The sequence below is a fragment of the Bactrocera neohumeralis genome, chromosome 4, assembly GCF_024586455.1.
Source record: "Bactrocera neohumeralis isolate Rockhampton chromosome 4, APGP_CSIRO_Bneo_wtdbg2-racon-allhic-juicebox.fasta_v2, whole genome shotgun sequence".
NCBI classification, from domain to species: domain Eukaryota; kingdom Metazoa; phylum Arthropoda; class Insecta; order Diptera; family Tephritidae; genus Bactrocera; species Bactrocera neohumeralis.
In genome coordinates this window covers 69,299,138-69,311,963 of record NC_065921.1, presented here as the reverse complement: position 1 = coordinate 69,311,963, position 12,826 = coordinate 69,299,138, and the positions used below count along the sequence as shown (strand labels likewise).

General features: G+C 37.7%; 1 protein-coding gene across 1 annotated transcript in view; it reads left to right on the top strand.

Moving 5' to 3' along the window:
* The window catches only part of LOC126757056 (protein kinase C, brain isozyme-like), a 56,030-nt gene extending 43,932 nt beyond the window's left edge, over positions 1-12,098 (top strand). The window contains exon 5 of the mRNA XM_050470646.1: positions 10,963-12,098. Coding sequence (XP_050326603.1) covers positions 10,963-11,057 — 95 coding nt within the window. The 3' untranslated portion in view covers positions 11,058-12,098. The remainder of the gene's footprint in view (positions 1-10,962) is intronic.
* Positions 12,099-12,826: the final 728 nt, after the last annotated feature.

Below are 12,826 nucleotides of genomic sequence, written 5' to 3'. Positions count from 1 at the left end.
GAAGAAATCTTAACGGTGTGTTATCATACGTTGTTTGTAGCCAATAGACCGGCCCAAAACATGACAGAGAGCCGAGCGCCTTCAGTACTTGCACAAGCTGTATTTTGAACGCTTTCAACTGAAGGCTATAGAAAAAAGTGCCTCTACTTGGATCATTTTTTATTATGTAATAAAGAAATTTACTTCGGAATAACGTTTAAAAATCACGCAAATTTGTGATCAAAATAATGGTTCGGTTTGCGCGACGCATCTCAAGACTTTTTTGTTCAACAATATTGCTCATTTTTGGATGAATGCTATGATAATGATATTCCGCAAGCTTTCGTTAGGTCGCAGTTACAATCTCAAAATGTCTCCATTTGGTTCACTCTATGGGTAAAGGGAATCATTGGTCGGCCGGCAGGCCTTAATATTACAGTTAATGGGGAACACAATTGGCTTTTTCGCGCCTCAATTAGAAATTTTGATGAGGATGACCTTTAGTTCAAATAAGACGCCCCTACAACCCATACAGCCAACGAAACAATCAATTCATTGAAAGAAATTTTTGGTTATTCTCTTGGGGTGTGCCTTGGAGGAGAATACTCGGCGCATTATAGCTGAAAATTGTCACTTACCATAAATTAATTTTACAATATTATTGCAGACTCTTATCTTTATAATAAAACAAAATTCTTGGCCTTAACAATTAACTATAAGCATTTTGTTCCTTCTTAAAGTCCACATATCTAATTAAAACACCCTCTATGTAAAATTTAAACAATAGTATGATTTCGATTCGATGTCGTTGTCGATGTTGTTGAACGAAAACAGTGTTTAATAAAAATACTTTAACATAATTAATTTGCTGGTAGGTCCCTGAAGTTCAGGGGAAAACTTCTGATTGACATACACTAATTTTGCGAAGGAGACATTTATTTTAAAGCATTCAATGCATTGAGAATGGTCAAGGAATTGGTTTCACATTCCGAAAAGCACATGTCTATTAAAAAAAATACTGCACCAGTATTACGACCACAATCTATTTATTTAACTAACCCATTCCGAATATTTATTAGTAAGAAGAAAAGTCCCCTTAAATAGGAAAAAGTTTACTATATAAAAATTCACAGACGACAATTAATTATTATTATCAGTAAGTAACTGTATTTAATGTGAAAAACCGTTGTAACGTTCATCGTTCTAACTATTATTAGGTGAAATAAGTGGCATAAATAATTTCACTGCCTAAAGCTATACGCCAAACTCAATGAAACCAAATGAACGCGAAAATGTTAAAAAGAAAAATAGTAAATAAGTGGAAAGAAGTGCCATAGCAAACAGTTGAGCCAACAAAATGCCCATCAAATATTTATGAATGCAAATTCTTCTATTAAATGTCATGATAATGCTTCGTATAACAATTTAATGCAACCAAAGCATACACTATTTGTATGTATTAATGTACGTAGTTAGGAGAAAATGCTCAGCAAAATAAAACGAAAAAGAGAATGACAGTTGACGAGACAAAGAAGTGAAGAGTACTAGGCACAAACATTTCAACTTCTTATGTACTAAAACACACAATTAAACAACAAAACTACGTTCAAAACTATGACTCTGGATAGTAAGCAAAAGTAAAGCACATACCTATAGAAACAAAACTGTCGCGCCCGCCGGCCAACGGTCTGTCTATTTTGCGCTCTTTGCTTTTCCTTTCGTTGCTGGCGCTTAGAATGAATTTTTTATGAAACCGCCCAGTGGAGTGTCCTCTATTAAACGCAATTCAAATGTTTTTGTTCATGTGCGCAACATGGCGTATGAGTGACCAATGGCGAAGTTGTTAAACCCGCTGACTGTGTTGTCATTCAACATAACTATTTTACTGCTTTCTGCTTCTCATTTTTGTATTTTTTTACTGTTGTTGGCAAATGAACATATCAAAATTGCCACAACTAATAACGGTAAATTAAGTTGGCAGTCAGTTTTGTGGCATGCAATTGCATGAGAGTTAAAGTGGAGTCAACATGAGGCGGAAAGCGTGAACACAGTATATACATAAATATATACTACCCTTAAAAATAGTCTGACATTTTTGTCAAATATGTTTTATTTTCTTTCTTCTATAAACCATTCCAGAGATTTTGAAGATTGGATTATAATTTACAGATACATGGACTTCACAGAATTTTTTGCAACACGGAATTTCTTGAGCTAAGACTGTATAAAAAAATTATAAGCATATTTCTATATAAATTTGTTCAAATATTAGCTTTTAAAGAGGAGATTAATTTAGGGAAGCCGAAAATATATTCCATTATCCAAAGTTGTCATTTTTTTTTTCTCCAGCTTACCCACTAAAGCTCCATATCTCACCATCAACTGGGAATTGATAAAACTACTTAGATTGCCTCTGCTTCTAGTAATTCCCATTTTATCCACACTTTCGTCTTCCTGTAAATAAATCGATTTCGTCTACCTTTATATATTATTGACGACCGTAATTACCTTTTACAACTACTCGCATCCGTAGAAGTTCCAAAGTGAAACTCCACAAACGAACGCATCAATTTTATCTCAATCTTAGCAATTTCCACGAAATTCGAAATCAATTTAAATCCATCCAATTAAAATGAGAGACGAACAACTTGACTGTGATTGACTGCAGCAGGCGAGCGCTTGCTGACTTTTACTGAAGAAGCTGATGGCATAAATGAAATCCAACAGAATTTTTCAATTAGGCGCAGTAAAGAAATTAAAAGGAGATGAAAGAATTATAAATTGATAAGCTAATTGTATTTAAATAACGGTGCAAGTGGCAACAAATGGCAATGTTAAAGAACTTATTTCTAGTGAGAACATGTTTCTTTTAGCTCGATTTATTGACTTTTCTGATTCATTGGAAGATGCTTGAAAATTATTTCTAAGCATAGAAATACAGAAACTTATTTGGAAATAATAAAATGTTTTCAGAATAAACTAAGCTAAGCAAAGTGTATAGCAAGACGGGAATAATGACTGACTTATAGAGTTTGGTCTTTGCTCGTCGAGGTAAACCTTTACTTCTGAATTGCCTACTCAGTTCGAAGTAGCACCCGTTGGCCGTAGTTATTCGTTCACTACCTGACCCATTTGCCTTGAGTCTTTATACAGTTTGGAGAAAGTAGAACTAAAGGCCAATGATATCAATATCATCGGCGTAAGCCGATCTTATAGAAGATTGTACCTTTTAGATTCAGATCTGCAGGTCGAATTATTTTCTCTAGGAGCAAATTAAAGACATCGCACTATAGTGAGTCGTCTTGTCTGAAACGTCATTTGGTAACGAACGGCTCGGTGAGGTCCCTGCCGATCCTGACGGAGCCTTTGGTATTGAGCATTCAGTTTACACAGTCGTATTAGCTTTGAAGGGATACCAAGTTCAGATGGGCGGCATCTTTTAGACTGTACGATCGACAGAATCATGTATGCAATGTTAAGTAGGCTTATCTCGCTGTAGCTTGCCCCGATTCTACCCTCCTTATCACACTTAAATTCCAGTCATCGGGCATGATTTTGTCCGACCATATTCTTCAAAAAAGCTGATTCATGCTGCTTATCAGTTCTTCGCCGCCGTATTTGAATAGCTCGGCTGGGAATAAATCGGCTCTCTCCGCTATTCAAACTTCTTCATGGTCGGGCAATGGAACGTCCGATCCATCGTCATCGTTTGGGTATTGAGCTCACCATTTCCTCCTGTTAGGCTTTTGCTGCCATTTGGCAGGCTGAAGAAATATTCCCTCAATAATTTGAGTATGCTCTGGGCGTCAAATACCACATTACCTCTTGTCAAGCTCTTTGTATTCATGCATTTCGAACTCTCTCTTTTTCTGCCCACAAATGTGTCCTACTTCCCTCTTAAACTCTCGGTATCTATACCATCCCGCACGTGTTGTGGTCGATTGTAACTTTCCGAGGTAGGCAGTCTGTTTTCTCTTCACTGCGACACGACACTTGTCATGGTACCTGCTTCACTGAAGAGTTCTTTCAGAGAGTAGGTGTTTTTTTCACTGTAATATACGAGCAAAATGTGTACAAATTCGAATGAAACATCATACCAAATAATGAGACAATCGTTAAATTTCTGAATATAGAGCAAAATCGCAAAAACAAAATATATATATAAAATAAAAATAAAATTTTTGCAAAAAACGATTGAGAAAAAAAAAAGTTAAAAGAAAGTAAAAAACATATTTCATTTTTTATGAATTGAAAATTTCACTTCTCAAAGCAAAAAAATCAAAATAAGTCTTAAGAGTCAACAGAGAACTTCATATTAGGGATATATGAAATAAAAAAAGACTGTGAAAAGTGATTGTAAAACTACGATAAAGGTAAAGCAATACAGAACTAAAATACAACAACTTCAAAAGACAAGAACATAAGGTGGATAAATTACCCAAATTAAAATTAATATTAAGCAAGTCCATAAAATACAAAGCAACCACACATGTAGCACGTCAAACTTTTCCAATTCCAGCACAAAGTTGAAAAGAATCAAAAGCGAAATAACACATACATACATAAAATTCGACTTGCACAAAATATTGTTACAAGGCAACAGTGAAATCGCTCAATTAAATGCCAAGTCCCCTTGGGGGTAAACCAGAAGTCCACAGTTGCTATACCAGCCAGCAACAAGTACATATAAAATGCAAACAATAAAAACTTTTCACATAGCTCCCCGCCAGCCAACTCCAAAGAAACACAATGGAGCCACTCAGCGCAGCAACAGCAACAGGCAACACGGCATTCGGTCTCAACTCAAAAGCCAAACAATAGTGGCAACGCTGCGCATTAGCCGCAACAACGCCCCACTGCTGGCAGCCGAGTCGCTTCCGGCTTGTGCAACAACGCACCGGTGGCGCAATGCCAAACAATGTATAACGGATAATCGAGCGGCCGGTAGTTTGGGGGAGCAACTGCAGAAGTTACAGCGCCCCATTCGGCAACAGGGTACAGCTATATTAATGTGCGTCCTCACACATGCGCCTGTGTGTGCACTTTGACAAAATCTGTCAGCTTGTTACACTTCTACAATTTCTCAAAAACCATGGCCGAAGGCAACTTTGCGGGGGAAGTTTGGCGCAGCTGCGCTTTTGAAAATGAAAGTTATTTATTTAAAATAGATAATTTATGCGTTGGAAGAGCGGAAATGCGGATAAAGCGGATGAGATAGAATGCAGATTAGTATTATTGTTCGGAGAAGTTAAATTTTAACACTCTGGGGCTTAAAAGCTGGATTTTTATGCTGAGTCGTGTGAGGCATTATGTTCTTTTTACATGTTTATTCTTAATAAGAGAGAAAAAAGTACTTGATCATCTACCCAAAGACTTTACAATAAGCATTGGAAGTTTTTATTTCAATCTTCCGATGTCTAAGAAGTGAAGCGGAGATTAGAGAACGCAGAACGAGCCTTACTAATCATAAATGTATAAGATTCAATTATATTTAATCTTCAGCAAACGACCAGCTGATTACACTCCTTTACTTTTCTTATTTAACTTGCGTATTTATTAAGAAACCATCAAACATTATAGTCAGCACTTTCTGTTAAAAACCGCAATATATCGATTTCGATCTTGAAAAATTAAAAAAGTCTGTGATACGGATTGAATATTCTAAAACAACTATAAATGAGTCCAGAAAAAAATCTATAACCGAAGAAGACTCATTAATACTACAATATGCCTAAAGGCCCTCAAAGTATTATAGATGAACAGAATGATGGGTGAGGTTAGGTTTGGTTAATCTGGTAGGCCAACAAGCGAGTTTTATCAGACTCTGTGGCCTCACTATCGATACCTCCTCCAGTGCATCATACCGTGGAGACCCCAGATACTTAAAGCATAGTCTTCTCAATGCCAGATAAGTGCACAAGAAAGGTTCTATTGTTTCCCTGGTGCCCTGCAGTCTTCTCGTACTGTCAGACGCATTCTGCAGGCATGTGTCGCCACCAGACAGTGACCAGTTAGTATTCTGATCGTGTTCCTACAGTCTCTTCTATCGAGTGCCAATAGGAATTTTTTATACTTCAGATCTACCGTTTTGCACATGACGTTTGCAGTTTGCAGGTAGCTTGTTTCATTGCGGTTTCTCTCTTTACCATGCTATGGCAATAGCAAAGACCTCAGCTTGATATTCATTAAGCACCAACTTCATCGTCCATTTTCGAGCCATCCATATGAATGTTTAGAGTGTTGCGCATAGCTAACAAACCTTTACTTTACTCCCAGTTGAAAAGTGGAATCATGTAGTTGGTGTTTGCCCAGCGCCATTGCCCACCGAGCTATGCCCGACGGTTCTCTATGTAAATTCTCCACGCATCCATTCTTTGCAGCCAGTAGTCGTCCCGCCGATTTTGCTGCGCAGTGAAAAGGTCTATAGGTGGGTTGCTTAGTACCAGTTCAAGAGCCGCCGTTAGGGCGAGCCTCTTAACCCTTTGCATTGGCTACCGGTAGGTGAATTTCCGTACTCCTGTCCAACATACTACCGCACCGTACAGCAGAATTGGTCTTACAATCGCTGTGTAGCACCAGTGCATGAGAGAGGGAGAGAGCCCTCAGTTTGTGCCAAACATCTGTTTACACATATAAAGCATTGCTAGCTTTCCTCACTCTTTCTTCGACGTTGTGCTTCCACATCCATTCCATTTCCATTTGCTGTCCAAGACTATCCCAAAATACTTGGTGTGATCCTTCAAAGAGAGATGTGTCCCATTTATCGAAGTGAACCTCCAAAAAGTAATCTTGTGCTTTCTTGTGAACACAAGCAGATCTTTGTTCTCCAGGTTTAACCCCAAACCCATTTGCGTTGCCCTGATCTGGACTGTATTGAGAGTGGTGCTCATAATTCTGCTAATGGTCTGTAGACACTTACCCGTTATTAAGATAGCAATGACGTCCGCATATGCCACTATCATAGATGTCTTTTCTTCCAATTTCCTTAGCAGCTTATTCACCAATAATGTCCATAGAAGCGAATCGAAGATAGCACACCACCTTGTGGAGTACCTCTACAGATTTCCTTGGTCATTTTAGCGTCGTTCCATTCTACTCTTATCCGTCTAGAGGCCAAAAGGCTTCTGCTCCAGCAATGTATAGCAAGATCAACATCCATTGACTGGATACTATTCAGAATAAATTCCGTAGAGGCATTGTTGAACGCTCTATCCAGGAATCCAGGAATGCTCCAAGAGCGTATTCCTTATACTGAAAAGCTCTTTCGATATTAAATACCAGTATATGGAGTGAAGTCTCTACTGATATACCCTTCGTATGTGTCTACTGTATCTTGGACAAACTACAAAGATGCTCTGTGGTCTGTGGTTTGACTTCGAACATGTTTGCCTCAACCCTACCTAATCATATATTGATTCCATGGAGAATTTGTCCCAAGAACTTTTTAAGACTCTAGACTAGAACAGTGCTTTTCTTAAACGCATCAAACCCACGTATGAAGCCAGCGGAATTTTTAAAGAACGCATCTAAATAAGTATTTGCGTGTGTAATTCAAGATAATCCTACATAGGCTCCTTAACCTTAACCGATATACCTTCAGCAAAGAAAAAATTATTGATTATTTTTTTTATCCTTTCTCCGTCGCACATTTGTCCAACAGCATACACGAATTCATAAAAGATACAGCGTCAGCTCGGAATTTGTGAAAAATTCAGCGCCCATTCATAAATATTTTCAATGGCGCCTAATGTGCCAGACAAACACTTTAAATGGCGGACACACACACACACATGCATTCAAAGACGTTTTTGCGACAAAAACTTTTAGATTTAGTTTTCCTTTCGCCTTTCCCTTTGCATTTGCCTTGGCGACAAGGACATTTGCGAAGCTGAAGATTAGTAGGCAATGTAGCGTCCATTGTAGTTTTTCTATAGACCGAAAAGAGCTCAGCGCCCAAAGCCTTCGTGTGGCAATGTCAATGCCAATGAGGTCAAAGGACAGGCCGCGCATGATTTTGCTTCGTTTGCGTACGATATTATAATAAAGAATATATGTATATACTTGTAAGGTATTGTACATATTACAATTAAACATTTATATTTAATATACGCGTATGTATGTATATAATTCCGAGAGACTCTCATCATCGCAAGCTATTTCATGGTACATCTTTTGTGGCGCATTTTCTGACTAACATTTAAAAGTTGGGCAACCGAGACCTCAGCTGTTTGGCCTTAATGACCTTTTTACGATTCACATTTGTTTAAGCATATGTTTATACATGTATTATATATATATATGTACATGTGTTTAATATGCAATTCTTTACTGAATATGCGTAGACTGCCATTTATTCAGTAATTTTTATTTTTGCTCATTTATTTCGTTGAGTTTTGAAAATGGGGAAAAAATTGGCGACCTCATTTCATTTTTCTTTAAGCAAATAGATAAGGTTGCCACGCTCTGCTACAGAGTATAAAATAACGGTGGTATGTATTAACTAAAATTAATCAAGATAGATAACTAATTAATTGCTATTCAGTCTTCTTCATGGTAGGGCAGTGCAACGTCCTCTCCATTGGCATCGATTGAGCTATCGGGTTCACCATCACTGCGGATCAGCAGGCTTGAGAAGAGTTCCCTCCATAAATTCAGTATATTCTGAACATCAAACTTTCTGTAAGTCGTCACCGGCCGATTTTGCAAGCACTTCATACTCACGCATTTCTTCTTTTGTCTCCATATGCGTATCGCTTCCGCTTTCAACTGTCGATTTCTATAACCGCTCGTGTTGTTATCGATCGGAACATTGCGAGGTACGCTGTCTGCTTTCTCTTCACTCCGACACGACAGTCCTCATCGTACCAGCTGTTCTTTTGAATTTCCCGAAAACCAATGGTTTTGTTACAGCTGTACGAAAGAAGTTTAAATGTCGTCCCAAAATTTCCTTATACCGAGTTGCTGATAAGGCACTGACACTGGAGATGTGTCGTCCATTAATTACAACATGATTGATCTGGTTACGAGCTTTTCGACACGGTAACAAAAAAGTATATTGATGAGTCAACCATATGTCGGGCACTTGTGAAGTCGATCAGCCTCAACCCATTTAGAAAGGTTTCGCCGTGGAGACTGAATTTTCCGACAGTTGTGCCAAAGTTGCCATCTTCGTGTGGGGGCAGTTGTCATAAGCGCACTCCAGCCGTCCATAAAAAGCATCTTTGATCATATTGTCTTCCTATCTTTCTCTGTTGAAAAATTTTACTCTGATACGGATTGTGGTTCAACCACCGAAGTGAATGTCAGTCTCGACGATTGAATCTTTCTCCCACCACAAAATCCATATCGAATTTGCGCTCCTTTATATGGCCACTGTAGTAAATGCCGCAAGGACCTACTCGCCTCAGTCCTTGTCCCGTCCATCGCATTTCTTGAACGGCGGTAATGTCAGCGTTTACTTTCACGAGGAGATGACCAGCCTGCACCTTCCAAATTTAGGGACCGGTCATTCCAGGTGCATGCCCTTAATTTATAGTCCTTATTATGTTTGTTGTGGTCCTCATCAAAAGAGGGGTCTTTCATCCGAGGCTGTGGTTTCCTTTTCACTGAGAATGGCTTCTGCGTTCGGCTTGTTTCAAGACTGACGCCCGCTCGCGGCCACACTTTTGAAAACAGACACTGTATTTAGACTTCAACGAACCCTTAAACTGCATATGTCGGAGTGGCTTCGCTGAAGCTTCCTCTCGTAATATATACCGTAGTTCAAATGTTCAAAAGTTAACAAATTTTTAAAAAACTGTTTGAAACATGTTTCATTTACAGTTTTTCTTAGTCTCTTCAATTATTAGGCACAGACATGAAAAACTAAAAAAATTTAATTAAAAAAATATTAAATTTGGCATTTAATATACGCAAATTCTATGTTATTAACTCTTGTTTAAATCTTTTCTTAAATCTGACTGTGTATAAAATACCAGCGTTAGTCAACTTAAGCTCGTCCCATATGGGCATTTCATATCACCGTCTTCAGCATTCAACTTAAGTATGGACGATCAAAAAAATGTGTTTAACAAAAAAAAAATTTAAAGATAACAAACTTAAGAAGCATTTTAAGTGAATTACCATCCCTAATAGCCAACTTGGTTTCTATGTCAAGCGTACACCCAGGCGTATACGCAACATGCTAAAAAATTGTGGAGTTTTCACTTATCACATCAGCCATTTCTCCGCAATTTTTGCGACATCTCGACTTGTTGGTATGCGCGTGTATGCTTTAGCTGTATTTACATGCTGTGTATATGTATGTATGTATGTATGTATAAATATAAAGCTACATTTATTGATATGATATTTGTAACATCTGCATTTTGGAAGCACAAGGATAAGTAGAATGTAAGATAAAGGCACGCACACATATATAAATAGATACATTGACATAAAAAGAAAAACATTGAAACACCTGTCATGTTTTCGAGCGAAAGGCAAGATGGAACAAATTAAAAATAAAATAAAATAAACTTATAAAAATGTATGGCGAATATACATATATGTATGTACAATTGTTAAAATATATATATTTCATATAAATAGAATTTATTTAGCTTGCATTCATTCTACCGCTTCGTTCTTAAAATATTTACGCTCCGTACATTCATTTAAAAATGGCAATCCGCTAACTCGAGACTGGTTTAGAGGCTCATTTAAACCGCATTTTCACATGAATTATCGAATATTCTTTATTATCTTTACTTTCTTCGCTCTTTTGCTTTCTTCCTCACCCTCTATCGCTCTTCCACTATCACTTTGTTACATGGTTTCTACTTTATCTTTATTTCTTCTCTATTCTATTCTTTCACTAATTTCTCTCTATGGCTAAGTATTATTTCTTACCGCTAAGTATTTTCCAATAATTTAGTTTCTAACTGCAACTACTACCGCTAAGCTTTATGTTAATTTTCCATCAGTTTTCTCACCTATTCCCAGGCCCATCAGATGCCGCACAAATGGCAGCATATCTCCTTCCTGTCGCCGATGTTTTGCGATCATTGCGGCTCGCTGCTGCATGGCATCACCCATAAGGGGCTCAAGTGTCGAGGTAAAGTGTGGCGCGCCCCGTGCTTAGCCACCAAATACTAGCCTTAAGTAGCGCACGCGTTTAAAGTTAGTTTGTGTGTTTGTGAGTGCCGTGTAGTGTGGGTGTGTATGTGCGTAGCATTGAAAAAAGCGTGTAATGTTTTTGTCCAACAATTATTAATAAGCATTGTATTTTAATTTTTGTTATTTTTACTTTCAAGTTCTTTCTGCACAGTTACTACAATTACATTTTAGTATCTTTCTATAAGCTCTTCTTTCACGCTGTTACTACCGTTACTCTTTCCTGTTAAACTTTTTCAAGTTTTTGTTTTTGTACTCGCTTTACTACTTTTCACTGTTTACAATAGCACTTATTGTTTTTTTTTTTTTTGTTGCTTTTCTTGCATTTTTTCGTTTCTGCTTCTCACCCCGCTATACCTAGCGATCTCGTGCTTTTCTTCCACTTTTTTCGCGCTTTAATTTACATTTTTCGTTCTATGCTGTATTTTCTTTGGTCGCATTGTTCTAGCGTGAAGTTCATTTGCAATTGAGTGCTTTTTTGACCTAGTACTTACAATAATTAATCAGTACAACCAACAATGTCTTTAGTTTAGCCATAGCTTTCGTAAGATTGGTGAATGAAAAACCATTCGGTCAGTGTGAGAGTTGTAAAAGCGATCTATTTCACTTCTTTAAAGAAAAAACACAGAAACGAATTTAATAGGGAATGTTTATTATCATTCGAAAGAATACTATTTGGCATTTATTTTTTGAAATTTATTTGAAATTTATCTCTTTCAAATGATGGCCTTGGCTACGTCTTAAATCGTACATCCAATGAGTCCAATTTTTGATGACTCGTTCGACCATTTCGACTAGTAACTGCCCAATGACACACGTGATGTTTTGCTTCAAGACCTGAATCGAAGCGAGTTATCCACATAGACTTTAGACTTTACATATCCTCACAAGAAAAAGTCTAACCGTATGATATCACGTGATCTTGATGGCCATTCGATCGACCCAAAACGTGAAATTATCTGCTCTGAAGTATTTTCTCAATACATCCAATGGTTGATGTGAAATGTGGGAAGTTCTTCTTGAAACCAAATGTCGCGATCTTCAATTTCAGGCATAAAATAGTCGGTTATCAATTCGCGATAATGGTCACCATTGACAGTTACGTTCACACTCATTTTTGAAGAAATATGGACCGATGATTCCACTAGCCAAACCACACCAAACCGTTGTATTTTCAAGACAAAATAGCGGCTCTGAATCGCTTAAAGTTGCTCTTCGCCACAAATGCGAACAAAGTTTTTTTAAATATATACATACATATCCATTGAACTTTTCAATAGCCCAAAGAGCGAAGCGATGTCGTTTGGGAAGGTCGAACAAATTCGGTGCTTGCTCAAGCTGTATTTTGTAAGCTTTCAATTTAAGATCTCAACGTAAAATGCGCCAAATCTTTCCATACGTCAGTTCGATTTGCTGCGAACGGTGCTGAATCGACTCTTCACGGTCATCGTGTATACTCTCAGCTACGGCTGCGATATTTTCTTCATTGCTTGCTGGACCTGATTTATTCGGTCGAATATTATCCAATAATGAATGCTGGGTCTCAAGATGGGTGATGGTGTTGAGAGTAGTACCCAGTAGGCCGATTACGTGAAAAAAGGGATATTGAAAAAAGTTAAACTTGATCAGCGCGTTAAAAAACAATTCTTTCAAAGAACGCATCTAAGCAATTTCAATTTAATTGAATCGACTC